This window comes from Oryza sativa, chromosome 3 (assembly GCF_034140825.1).
Source record: "Oryza sativa Japonica Group chromosome 3, ASM3414082v1".
NCBI classification, from domain to species: Eukaryota; Viridiplantae; Streptophyta; class Magnoliopsida; order Poales; family Poaceae; genus Oryza; species Oryza sativa.
The window spans coordinates 16520893-16535732 of NC_089037.1; the positions used below are offsets into that span (position 1 = coordinate 16520893).

The window sequence follows — 14840 nt, forward strand, 5'->3', positions numbered from 1 at the left end:
GTGTCGCCCCCAAAATCAACCAAGCTTTGCCCTCCGAAATCAATCACAACGAACTCCCAACAGTCAACATCACCATCACAGATCCTAGTCATCGTCACAAAACCATACTCCCTCCGTCCCATTTTAAGTGCAGCCATGGTTTTCTCTGCCCAATTTTGATTGTCCGTCTTATTTGAAATTTTTTTAAAAAAAATTAAAAAATAAGTCCCGAGTAAAGTACTATTTATGTTTTATCATCTCATAACAACAAAAATACTAATTATAAAAAAAATTTAAATAAGACGGACGATCAAAGTTGAGCGCGGAAACTCATGGTTGCACTTAAAATAGGACGGAGGGAGTAGATTACAAGTCACGGTATCGACACCATGGAACAATAACAACAACAACAACAACAACAACAACAACAACAACACCATCTTAAAAAAAGATGAAAGAAGAACAACAACATCATCATAGTCGAAGAACATCCAAGAACATCAAGGAAGAGCGAAAGGAGAGAAGGTTGACACCACCACTACTCACTGTCACCATCTGCCAGATCCGCCTGCGGGAGCCGCCAACGCCACCACTACCGCTGAATCTGCTGCGGGAGAAGCCATAGTAGCCGGATCCACTGCCAGAGAAGTCGTTGCCGCCGGATCCGTTGCGAGAAAAGCCGCCATCGTCAAATCCACCGTGGGAGAAGCTTGAGGCAGAGGGGGAGGGGGAAGAGGACTGTCAGATCCACGCGCGCGTCGCCACGGTGGGGACGCCACCAAGGAGGGAGAAGAGAGGGTGGGTGACGAGGAGGAGAAGTGGGGAAATCTTGGGGCGGAGGGAGAGGGGGAAGAGGCCTGCTAGCGAGAGAGAGAGGGGGTGGGCAGGGGAGAGTGAGAGTAGGGTAGGGATAATATAAGGACGTGAGTGGATATGAGTGTCAGTTGATCGGCTTGGTTTTTTGTGTCGGCGTAGAACCAATACCTTTAATATATTATAGGTGTTGATATAATATATTATAGGTGTCGATTCTTTTAGAAAAATCGACACTTATAATATTGGTGCTATTTTTTCTTTAGAACTGCACCTATAGTTGTTGAATGGTACTGGTTCTATTGCAATAATGGGAAAAGGTTTATAGGCGTCGATTTTAGTTGTTCTGGTATCCATAGTGCCATCTCCTTTGCGTTCCTGTAGTAGTGTTTGAAAGCGCATGCGTGAAATACAATAGAGTAGAAGTTTGGAAGAGGGAGTAAAGAACACACTATTTTTTTTTTGAAACCTAAGGCGGAACTTTGTTCCACTTTCATATTTAGAAGAAGAGAATTGACCCAATTTATAAGGAAAACCGGGTCCGAAAACCATATAATTGCACGATTAATTACAGGAAAACCGGCTGAAAACCACCGGTACACAACTAACAACTACGGCGGAGCCCAAACGCAGGATGTCGCCGCCAAGCTAAACACAAAAGCGACTAAACAGCTCCCATATCACATAAGAGGTGTTATTGTTGCCGAGCTAGCCGCCCAAGCGACCCAGCAGCGCCGACTTCACAACCACAGTGACACTGAAGCCACGAAAGTCACCAAAGCGAAAAGCAGCTCCGGCATCCAACAATGGACATCAGCCTGACCATCGAGGAGCCACTTCCTTCACACGGCCAGCACCAGAACTCCACTATTGGGATCAAATTAAAAACGGGAGATAAAACAAATTTAGCACCCCCTCCGTTCCATAATACTACCTCCTTGCACAAATGTATGACCTTGGTTAGCTCATAAAAAAAATACGGAGGGAGTATTATATTGCATTCTGGCAACGTATGCGTAGATTACAGTTTATACAGTGGTACTATCTAGTACATGGGCTCTGCGAATCAAAGATACCGTTAATAAGCACGTCGCACGAAAAGTTGAGGACAATGTAGCTTTTTCTCTGCGAAAATGGTGGCAGATGATCATAGATAGGATAGGATATGATATGATCCCAAACAAACAGGCATCGATCAAGCATTCGCGAGCGAAATGGCGATGATTGCGAGGGAATTCTGTTATCGCCGTGTCAACCGCTGCCATCATTCCATCTCCCTCGCGCCGACGCCCATCATTTCTCACACCCCTCTCCCTCCCCTCCTGCCAAACCTTTCGATCCAACACCAACATGCTGCATGCCATCATCTTGCCGCCGGCACAGTCGCCATTGCCTCTCTCCCTCTTTTATTATCCCCATCACCAGCTGTAGCTGTAACAGCACAACACCCTTTCTTCACATCTACTACGTAGTATGTAATCACCATGCTTATTGCTCCCTCCGCTTCAGATTATATTAAGCTGTGTTTGAGAGAGAGGGAATTGAGAAGATGGGGAAGATACGCAAAACGAGGTGAACCATTAGCGCATGATTAATTGAGTATTAACTATTTTAAATTTTAAAAATGGACTAATATGATTTTTTAAAGCAACTTTCATATAGAAATTTTTTGCACAAAATACACCGTTTAGTAGTTTGGGAAGCGTGCGCGCGGAAAACGAGTGACAATCTCCCCAATCTCCTTTGAAAGAACGCAGCCTAAGTCATGTTGATTTCGATCAAATTTAAATTGTTCCAAGTTTAATCAACTTTGTAGAAAAAAAGTAATATTTTCAATACAGGATAAATATATTATAAAAATATATTCAATTATAGATTCAATAATTGGTGTTATAAATATTACTATATTTATCTACAAACTTAATCAAACTTAGAGTAATTTAACTTTGACCAAAGTCAAAATGACTTATAATCTGAAACTAAGTGAGTACACATTTAGTTGAGATGTATATGCCGGTTAAGTTACTAACGTCTTATAGTATGTGTTGCTACATCCGTCCTTAAATATAGTAACACACGTACTAAGTATCAAATGTGACGTATTTTTGTACGGTTAAAATTCGCTATAATAGGTTGTGTCTCGTATAGTACTAGCTTACTATATTATGGACGAAGGATGCACTGTGTCAAGAAGAGAATTCATGCTGTCAACTTGATTTCAGTCGCAAATGTTGTGCAATTAAGCAAGAGGATCTACTATTTATTTATGCCAAAGAAAGGGAGCTAAGCTTAGCTAGCTGCAAAGGAAGGAAGGAAGGCTACTGCAAGTAATAGTAGATCACTCTTTGGCTGCTGCGCTGCACTGCAAGTCTGCAACTACTAAAGCGGTAAGCACGCTTTAAATACCTTGTTTGCACTCGCTAAAGCGGCATATGCATCTGCAAAGATCAAAGCAAACAAATTTTAAAGAAAGAAAGCACCACACGCGCATGCTCGCACATACATCTCTCTCTCTCTCTCTCTCTCAAAGGCTCAGAGCACTTGCAAATAACTAGCTTCAATTTCTCTGTCTCTTCACCACAAATGCAGCAGCAGCAGCACACCATCACATTAGCTTTCCCTTTCGACTGCAGGACAGAAGAAGAAGAAGAAGAAGAAGGTGAAGAAGAGGAGGAAGGAAGAAGGGTAGTAGAGAGGAGCATGCAGTACATGGCATGATTCTGCCTGTGGCTTTTAGTAGAGAAGAGTAATTGAGCTCTTCTGCATCTCCTCTCTCTGTCTGTCTCTCCTCCATCCAAAGTCTGCATGCAAGAACATCTTCTTATGATGGCTCTTTCCCTCAGTGGAAGCCACACTGCCTCCTTCCAAAGCAAAGGTCCCAACTTTTGCTGTTGCATGGGCAAGCTAAGGAGTACTGTGTAGCTTAGCTATAGCTAGCTCTGCCTTGCATTTGCATTGCATTGCACTTGTGGGAAAAGAAAGGGAGAAAGTTATACTCCTTCCTAGTACAATGGTGCTGTGTGTGTGTGTGTGTTTTCTCTCTTTATTCCTCTCCTTTTGTAATTTTGTTTTGCTCTTCTTGGATCAGCCTGAAGCATGTATGCATGCACATGAGATGTGTGAGTGAGATCTACTGCTAGTAGTAGCAAACAAGATAGAGAGAAAGAACCTCCTGTTCCATGAAGAATTTTTATCTTCAAATGTTGGTGCACATTTTTGTAAGATGGTGCTTTGACAAGTCTTGCCAGTGGCTAAAAAACAAGGGGCTTACATAGGTATACTGCCTGTGGGATTAGATGCTCTGTTCCACCAAAGCAATTTTTAATCAAAAGAAAGAAGGGGGCATCTTGGTAAATGCCATCCTCAAGAACAAAATCAAGAATTTGCCAAAAATGCCTTGATGCTCTGTTCCTTCCCTTCTTGATGCCCTGATGCGACCTCAGTCTCCTGGCTTTTCATTGAAGGCAATATGCATTCTTTCCCTTTTGTTTCTGAAGAGATGGTCCTCACTTGTTAATTCTCTATATTTTCCTCATATAATTCATGTTTAATTTGTAGTATAAGATTATACTAATGTAGTTCTCCAAGAAGAATAAAAAGAAGAGAGAGAGAGAGAACATAAAAAGAAAATCCAAACTAACCAACCATGCACAGTTGACAGTACAAAAGGACTCAATTTGATATCCATGAAACAAATCTGAAATCACATAATTGGATCACTCAAAAAAGAAACAGTGATCACTAGATGTCTAATGCACATCAAGTAATCAAGCAAGCAAACAAGGAGCAACACAAAACAGAGCTCCTTAATTAACACACAAGAACTAATCACACGCGCTTAATTAGACGCTAATCTCTAGCCTAGGCTCGAAGGAGAAAGCGGCCAAGAAGTCGTTGACCTCTCCATCGCCATTGACGCACTTGGGGAGCTCCTCCCACTGGTTGCTGCCGACGTCGCACATGAAGCAGCCGTTGGCCTCGCCGGAGCTCACGCAGACCATGAGGCGGCCGCCGTGGCCGACGCAGTTGATGTCGGCCTTCTTGCCGTGGAACGCGTGCGACATGGCCGGCGGCATGGCGGCCACCTGCCTCCACGCGCCGCCGGCGAACCCCCACACCCGCAGGCTCGCCGTGTCGAGGTACTCCGCCAGCACGACGGCGTAGGCGGCGCCGTCGCAGGCCACGACGTCGATGGAGTACTCGAAGTAGACCGGGAGGATGCGGGGGAGCTCGGCGAACGTGCGGCGCGCCGTGTCGCAGGCGACCACCGTGCCGGAGTGGCTCAGGAAGTAGGCCACGGCGTCGCCGCCGTCGGACGACGCGGCGACCACCACCGAGGAGTACTGCTTCGACGCGCTGCGCTGCATGTTGGTGGCCACCACGTCGCCGGACTTGCTGAGGAAGTAGACCGTGTCGTCGGCGCCGCCCTGGGACGGCGCGTCGTCGGGGAGCAGCGCGGCGGCGTCGGGCCTCCGGGAGAGCGCGACAGGGCCCTCCCACGAGCCCCTGGACGAGTCGAACACCGACATGGACAGGTCGGGGAGCTCGTCCGCGAAGAGCGCCACGCGGTAGGGGGAGCCGTACATGGCAATGGCGTGGAGCCGCGGCGCGCCGCCGTGGGCCCCCGGCGGCGAGGGGAGGGCACGGCTCGCGCCGGTGAGCGGGTTCGCGACGAGGAGCTCGCCCGTGCCCGGCGCGCGGTAGAGGACGAGGCCGCCGGACGACGCCACCGGGACGGCGGCGTCGGCGCCGCCGTCGCTGCCGCCCGGCGCGGCGCGGCAAGGGATCCAGGAGCGGCCGGCGGCGTCGAAGGCGAGCGGCGGGCGGGGGCGGGCGCCGGAGAGCATGAGGAACCACGGGTCCCGCGACGGGACGCGGGCGCAGGCGCGGAGGAACGTGGGCGACGCGGCGGCGGCGCTCCAGCGGCGGCAGACGGCGCGGAGGCGGAAGAAGGTGGCCGGCGGGAGGCGCGCCAGGACGCGCTCCAGAACGTCGTCGTGGAGGTCCCCGAGCCCACGCGGCGGCGGGCTCCTGCGCTTCCTGCTACTTCTCGCCGCCATGGACGCCATGGAGGAGGAGGAGGAAGCTGTTTGTGTAGGCGTTGACACGCAGACGCGAGGAGAGAGAGAGAGTGTGTGTGTGTGTGTGTGTGAATCTGTGAAGTGAAAGGCAGCAGCACGGCTGGCTCCGCTATTTATATGACGACGACTAGTATAATGATGCATGTATGCATGTCTTAAAAAATATGTAGTATAATGATGTAAAATAGTATTATACTATACTCCGTTTCATAATGTAACACTTTCTAGCATTACTTATATTCATATAAATTTTAATAAACCTAGGTATATATATGTGTCTAGATTCATTAATATTTATATGAATGTGGATAATGCTAGAAAGTCTTACATTATAAAATGGAGAAAGTAGTTTTTTAGATAATGAATAGTATTATACTTCATCCGTTTCATAATGTAAGTCTTTCAAGTATTGCTCATATTTATAGAGATATTAATGAAAGACTTACATGAATATGAGCAATGCTAGAAATTCTTATATTATGAAACGGAGGGAGTAGTTAATTATTGTATAATATTACGTTCGACGAGTATAAGGGTGCATGTATGCATGTCCACCCAGCTCAAAAAAATACTACTGCATTTCAGACAGCAGAAAATTTAAGTACTCCCTCCGTTTCATATTATAAGACGGTAGATTTATTAACTTATATGTGAATATAAGCAATACTAGAAAGTCTTATAAATATGAAACAGAGGAAGTACTCCCTCCATATTTTTTTTTGTTTGACATTGGTTAGCTAAAAAGAACTAACCAACGTCATACATTTGTACAAAGAGGTAGTAGTATTTAAGTATTTCCCGGTATTTTAGACTGCAAAAAAATTATGTGCTCAGTTGGATGTACAAATGTGCAATTTACAGGTCCATATTATTTTTAGATGCTTTATCGGATTATTGTCGCATATTATTTACTGTGTACCATTAAAAATATTGTTTTTTAAAAAATTACTGTATTGGTTAAATCCCTTGTTCCCATGTAATCTTTTGTTAAAAAATACTGAATTTCGAAGAACCAAAAAGGTTTTGAAGAGAAAAACAAAGGTCTCTTTTGGGTATTCCGGAGTTCACTCTTTAAAAATGTTGAGAAAAATCACTCGTCAAATTAAATTCAACATTTTTTTTGGAACGTGAGAAGAAAATTCAATTGTTCAAACCATTGAGTTGTAGACGTACGGTAGATCCTGTTTAGAGGGGTTCTAGCATCTGTAGTCTAAATTCTTGTCTACGTTCTACAAATACAATATACATAGTTATAGAATCTAAAAAGGTAAACTAAATATCCATCAATTGCAGTCAAATACAGTGACGTAGATATGGTCGTTGTAGCGCAGCGTGCGCGAGTTTTGATGGAAGACCGTGAACCGTTTGCTTAAAAATGCGGGGAGGTGCACGCACATTCGAACGCAGCGTTTGGCTCGTAGCATGTCTACGCATCGTTCCACGTGGTGTGACCTGCCGCACTGCACTGCTCTCCGCTCCTACTCTATGCTGCCATAAAATATTTGGATAATAAAATAGCCTCGTATTGTAAGGAGAGACGATGTGGGCCTAGATATATTGAGCTACCAGAAAATCCAATAAATACCATGAACAAACGTATTATTTCAAAAAAAAATATCATCAACGAACATAAAATATTGTGTTTTTCTTATTCATTAGTTTTTCCTTTCCTGCAATGCAATTCAATGGGCCGTAAGGAAATTGTGGTTTGCACACGACTAATAAATAATTATACCTCTCAAAATATAATTAAAAATATATTTATTCCTGGCCACGAATCTAAGCAGGTATCAGTAAATACGCAAATTTCTAAATAACTATTCCTGAAGAAATAACATTATATTTTTTCCGATCGATTTCATCGTATATGCAGAAAATATCCAGGAAAATATATAGTGTAAACCCATCACGAGAGTGAAAATTTAGAACTTACCGTTGGATAAAAATGAACGTTCGAGATTCGTCTACGTTCCATGAGTTCTAGTAAAATTTTTACTCATGAATGAATCCGCGAGTAAAATTTTATCCGTGATGACGTAGACGAATATCAAATGTCTATTTTTTGATTTAACGGTAGTTTTCAGATTTATAGATACGTGCCCCGTATATTTTTCCCATATGTTGTGTGCTCGTAAGCACAGATGGATAGCAACAAGGAAAAGATGCAGGATGATGGAGAGGGGGTTTGACCTCTGCTGCTGCAGGAATCTGCACGAATTCCAAGGTGACTAAAATACAAGTGTCATTGGCATGTGAAAGGTGAAAAAAAAAAGCTTGGAGAGGGAGGGAAGAGGAACACACATGCTCGTCGTCTCCCCATGCATGTCGCTGCTCTGCTAGGAGTAGATAATCTAATTAGATAGACGTACTACTATTTTTTTTTGTTGGGAGTACTACTATTTTATAAACCTAATCTCTCCGGGGGGCTCAGGCTAGCTGGAACTTTTGCTTTTGGCCTAGACGTGCAACCAGCTGCTGGTCCCTGTGTAGTGGTACTAGTATACGTACGAGATTTTCCTTTAGTTAATTAATTACTCAGATCAATTCAACGCAATAGATGTGTAAAGTTTAATTACTGGGGTTTAGTACTACTGGTCTACTGCTGCTATGAAAGTGTCAACTGGGCGCGCGTGTGACGTAGTACTGTTTTACTGCTACAGTGGTAACGTACGTGGAGCCTATAATATAATTGCGGGGACAAGCATGCGTACATCTTGCTTTTCTTAGGAAAAAATACATAACGCAATCCACGTATAATAAATACTTGAGAATTATCGTTGGATTTAAAAATAGACGTATGAAATTTGTTCACATCATTTTGAGTAAACATTTTACTCGCGAATTCAATCATGTGTACTCTTGATGTGGATAAATCTCGTGCGTTTATTTTTAAATCAACGATAGTTTCAGGTTTTCCGCTACATATTTTTCTCTTTTTTTTCTGCACGTATATTCATCTGCGAAGTGACCAAACCGACCACCGAAGCCTGCAGTGTGTTGTGTAAAAAACAATTTACTCACTGATTGATGATCTCTCTTTTCGCCGGGGATCGCATGCAGGCTGTACGTACTCGATCCCTACACCCCGTAACTACCACTAACTCAAATACTCAACGGGATTAGGAATTTTGAGGGCGGGTGATTTAATAAAATGAATTAAAGCGGAGGAGAAGGTGAAAGTTAATTGCATGTATATATGCGTGCGCGCCATGTACTTTCTCCGTTTCATATTATAAAACTTTCTAGCATTGCCGACATATATATATATATATATATGTATATATATATATATATATATATGTATGTTAACGAATCTAGATATATATGTGTGCCTAGATTTATTAACATCTATATGAATATGGGCAATGCTAAAAAATCTTATAGTCTGAAACGGAGGTACTATTAGATAACATAAAAGGAATGGTTGCATGTTATATTTTAGAATGTAGAGAGTATAACTAGTCAATTATTATATTAATTCTCACGTTCTTATCAATTATATTATTAAAACCACCTTTTTAAGACAATACATTTGTTGTGGAAACTAGAAATTCTCACATTAATCGGAGAAAATTTTTTAAGTAGAAATACAATTTAGAAATAACTGAAATTCGAAAAAAGGAATATTGAACAAACAATCCATTTATAACACAATTACATAATACGAGATTGATTAAAATTAGCAATAAAAGATAAAATAAATTATAAAATTACAATGATAAAAATACAGAGTTTAAGTAGGTATACAATTTAGTTTTAACTGAAATTCAAAATAAAAATAAGACATATTGAAAGAATAATCCACCTAGAACATATATAGCATGAATTAATTAAATCTCAGAATAAAAGTAAAATAAATGCTGAAAATTAAAAAAAATAAAAATAAGAGTTGAAGTAGGAATATAATTTGGAAATAATAAAAAATAAGAAACATTGAAAAAACACACAATCTATCTAGAACAAAATACGAGATTAATTAAAAATTAGAATTAAAAAAATAAATGCTGAAATTAAAAAAAATGAAAATGAGAGCTCAACTAGGAATACAATTTAGAAATACTGAAATTCAGAATAAAAGAATAAGAATTATTAAAAGAACTGTTTACATAGAGTTCTATTAATTGTTTATATTCATAGTACTGGTAATTATCATATCACATCCAATTTTATGTTCTTATATTTTGAAACGGATGGAGTAGATAAGTTGTTGCAGAGCTAACAGCATGGAGAATTGGGACACTTCCAATTTTGCAAATAAGCTCGTCGTGAATGGACAAATTACACTTTTTCTTAACATTTTGTAGAAAAGAACTTAGAAAGAATAGAAAAAAAGCAATCGAAGAAATCTCTTTCTTTGGCCTTCGTCACCAATGGAAAAGATTTGAGGCTCACTTTCACGTGGAGGGTGAAACCAGGTGAGCTTCATGAGGTGGCACCATTGCTCAATCCCTAAAGGGGCCTCCCACACATGGAGGTTGAGGTGTTGGCGAGCAAAATGAAATTCAATAACACCACTCTAGATTTCCACCATTGTTCTTGAGAAGAATCGGTACAAAGACCATAACTATTCCAAAGATCACAACTAGATGTATTTCATCGGTGAAGAAAGTAGAAGAAGCATGGCGTGTTGCATAAGAAGCCAAGAGGTGTACTTAATTGGGGCCTCAATGAGTGGGATGTTGAGGCCTCCTTGGCACAACTTGAAAACTTCAGCCACCTAGTGAAAATTTGTCGCCGGAAATATAGCATGAGGTTGTCTGCCTTGGAAAGACCTCATGGGAGATGTTGATGTAGGCCGGCATAAATTTGTTTGCCCAGATCTAGAGGCACCCTGATAGCACCCGGGAGAAGAAGCCTAGCAATGGAGTGAATCACCTCCAGGGAGAAGGCCAGTGCTCACCCAAACGCTAGGACGAGACCGACCGACGCCAACGACCACCTCAAGAACCAAAAGGGTAAAGACCACGGTAAAAACCTGAACCAACGGGAGAATCCGACTACTGCTACTACTAATACTGGAGGAACCTGACCCCTCTTCCAGCCTTCACTAGTAGAGCCATTGGAGGGGAGAGAGAGGGGTAGGAAGGAATACATTTTACTGTAGCGAATAGCCGTGGTTGCTGTTTCTCCCCTTGGCCTTGGTTAATTTTGAGCGGTAATGGCATCGTCATCTTTAGTGGAGTAAGGGTGTGTTTAGTTCACACCAAAATTAGAAGTTTGGTTGAAATTAAAACGATGTGACGGAAAAGTTGAAAGTTTATGTGAGTAGAAAAGTTTAATGTGATGAAAAAAGTTAGAAGTTCGAAGAAAAAGTTAGGATCTAAACACGGTGTAAGTTACTAGTACTGAAGACCGCCTTATCTAGAATTACCAATCTAAATTACGCCTGCTCAATTGCACTCCATAGCCTCCAACATGGAATTGATCACAGAGGGTATAGCAACACCGGTGTTGTAAATCCTCTTTCTTTTTTTTTTCAAGATTTTCCCACGGGACCCATCGGTAGATCTTGCCATATGGGGAGCAAAAGAGAGAAAAAAAATTACGTAGAGTAGAAAGCGAGAGAAGGGGGAAAAAAATGCAGGTGCAGGGTCCGGGCCCGGGGTGACAGCTAGCGCACGTAGTGTAGGGCGGGGTGGTGCAGGTGCAGGAACATGGTGATTCGCGCGTGCATCGGATGTCAAAGGCGAGAGAGAATAGACGGAGTAGTGTCCACGGCTGACCATCGCCTACTCTAGTAGTAGTAGTCCAGAGGGGAGTAGTATACGCACCGCAAAGGCAAAAGGCAAAACAAAAGCAGCGAGAGAGAGAGAGAGAGAGGAGACGACACGCGCTGCCTGCCTCGCCGTGCCGGTCCCTTTCTCTGTCTCGGATCGGTCTCACCATGGAGTCCGTCCGTCCGTCCGTCCTCGTAGGGGAATCTCTCCTCCTCAATTTCTCTCTACAAACACTAGCAGCAGTAGATCAGGCTATTTTTAGTTCTTTTTTATCACATCAACACATTAACAACTAAAATCTAAACTTTACGTTGATCTAAACACAGCCTAGAGTAGTCTCTCCTCTCTGCCATTGCCAGTTGATCAGTAGAGTGGGTTGCAAACGGCCAAGCAACTGTGGGTTGGGTTGTCGTGGATGGATGGATGGATGCTTTTGCTTTACGCAAGTCAAATGGGGGACGACATCACATCGCTGCCCCTGCCCTGTCCGTCCTGCCACCCGGCCGGGGACCCCTCCCTCTGCACAACAACGACGACTCGCTCGCGTTGCACTCCATCCAACCACCCACAGCCACCGTCTCGTCTCATGCATGCTGGAGTGGAGTAGTAGCAGCAGCAGCAGCAGTAGATGCGAGGAGTACTACGAGACGGCTACTGTACTACAGTGTGCTATTGCTACCGCCCACATCTCATGCTCGTTGATTGGAGGGTACTGTAGCAAAGTCACCGTCTACAGTCCGTACATACCTAGTGTACCGTGTACGCGACCCCTTCCGTCGCAACATGCCCATTCTTGTGTCCTCCCTCTACCAGTACTCGCATTTGCAGATTTGCTAGTATGCTGTACCTCTAGCACAAATACCACTCTTACTAAGGGCATGTTAAGTTCCCCAAAAAGAAAATTTTTAGGTGCCACATCGCATATTTGACCGAATGTTGGAAGAGTTTTCGAATTTCATAACTCGCCTAGAAACCAGGAGACGAATCTTTTGAGCCTAATTAATCCATCATTAGCACATGTGGGCTACCGTAGCACTTATAGCTAATCATGGACTAATTAGGCTAAAAAAGATTCGTCTCGCGATTTTCTCCCTAACTGTGCAATTAGTTTTTTTTAATCTATATTTAATGCTCTATGCATGTGTCTAAAGATTCGATGTGATGTTTTTGAGAAAAAAAATTTAGGGAACTAAACCAAGCCTACCAAATTCACAGCTACTCCTATCTATTTTTCATAGTAATACTATCTATATGCCCTAATATATGATGCTGGTTATATTTTTGCTCGCCATCATGTAAAAAGAATCAGAGAGTGTATTTTTGCTCGGCGTTCGTATGCTTTTTGTTACAACTTACTTCACATGCTTTGCTTTGGTGTTATTCCATCTCGCGGGGAGTTCTGTTTCTTTTTTTTTCTTTTTTAAAAAGGGCTGGAAGCCCCACATTTCCATTACCAGAAATTAGGTAATTTTACAAAACAACATGACCTTACATCAAACACAACTATCACATGTTTTTTGGCATTAACAAGGTGCCATCCCACAATATTCTGCCAAAATTAACCTTCAGCTAAGAAACCACACGCTGCACGGCAAGGACTCAGAACCAAGATTGGCTTAAGGCAAGGACATAGAACACCCAAGGATCGATTGGAAGCAGAATTTCCAACAAGGATATACAAACTCTTCTGATCTTCATCGTCTTCTATTCCAGTCTTCTTGCACAAGTCCTCCATCCAAACCTCAAGTTGAAGATCTCATTTACCACATGTTTCATAAGACCCGTCCCAACGATTGCAAAATACGTACCTAGCATTAAGTGAAAACGTGGGTTGATTAGCTTTGATTTATTATGCAACTTTGGTTAATATACATAGGCTACAGTGAAATCCACTATTTTGTTTTTTATTTAATTTTTTTTAATGTGAGGCCTCATTTTGTGTTTCACATCGGGGACTTGAATTTTTAGGTATATGACTGTGGGAAAATATACCTACCAATCTCTTTAGACAAATCTATCTAAATAATTTAGCCTTGTCCCGTTTGTCTTTTGTCTTATCAGCTACAACCAAAAATTGAATTTTAAAACCCAATATTTAAGTTGATTGTGAGATTTTTTTTCATTATAGTCTATTAATTATATTAATTTTTAAATCACTAAAAACATAAATATAAAAGTTTTACTTATAAATTACTATTTTTGGTTAATTCATTCGATTTTTTTTCATGGCTTATCAGCTGTAGAGGTATCGACGAGTTACTTAATTTCTAAAATCAAACAACCTATTACATATCTACATAAACACCCACAAGTACATGTAAAAAAACATACGAGGTTATGCCTCGGTTTGTTCCAAAAAAAAGCAGGAACTGGAAGCATAGGGGTAAGCTCTTTATCTTGCACCATCTATATATTGCTGGCAAGAATAAATGTATATATATTTTTACTATTTATTGCATAGTAAAAAAATAAATTTATAGACACCACATATGTGCATTTGCATGCATGCGGTGGCTGCTGCGGTTCGTCTTCCCTTTTGTTTTTCTCCGTCTTTTCCTTTTGCAGAGTTTCAGTGCGAGCAGGAGATGCTACTAGTGCCTGCTGCTGCAGGCTCCATCTATCTTTCTTGGTCTCGGGTAAATCCTGGCCGGATGCGTCTGTCTTCTTCCTTCACCAGATCGATCTTCATCGCGGTATATTGTGGTAATATTGCCGCCTGCTGCAACTCCCCAACCAATGGCGAAGCCTAGTCAAATATTACTGTATACATTACTCCATATTTATATTTCAGTGGGATCATTTCTCTAGCTAACGATGTTATTACTATGTATAGAAAAAATATGCCAATTAGTACCACTATAATTTTCTTGATAAGATGAAATAATACTGTGTTATTATTAATAAATAATGCATATATGAGGAAATAGATATCGTACCACAGCGAAATTCTTGCCAAATACATCTGCAAACATTGTAACCAACAATGCAGGGCTCTGCAATCCCCAGAAGCCTCATGGCCCAAGTGTGTTTTTTTAAGAAAATGATGCCCCAAACCCAAATACAGATTTCCATCCGCTGTTCAATATTTTGACAGTCCCATCCAAGGTACGCGGGAATTACCCACCATAAAATTATGTTAAACATGGATAAACAAGAGGGTAAAATTTTTTTTGCAACGGCAAAAATGGATGTTTCTATTTTCTTATACATTGTATATTATATCTCAGTGCGCTTACTGATCTATATGATG

At 41.8% G+C, this 14840-nt stretch overlaps 1 protein-coding gene across 1 annotated transcript; it reads right to left on the reverse strand.

The window, feature by feature from the left end:
* Positions 1-4446: 4446 nt before the first annotated feature.
* Positions 4447-5956, reverse strand: LOC4333050 (F-box only protein 13). The gene has a single exon (XM_015774496.3). It carries the CDS (start codon positions 5859-5861, stop codon positions 4635-4637), a length of 1227 nt encoding a protein of 408 aa, XP_015629982.1. The 5' UTR covers positions 5862-5956; the 3' UTR covers positions 4447-4634.
* Between the last annotated feature and the right edge of the window lie 8884 nt (positions 5957-14840).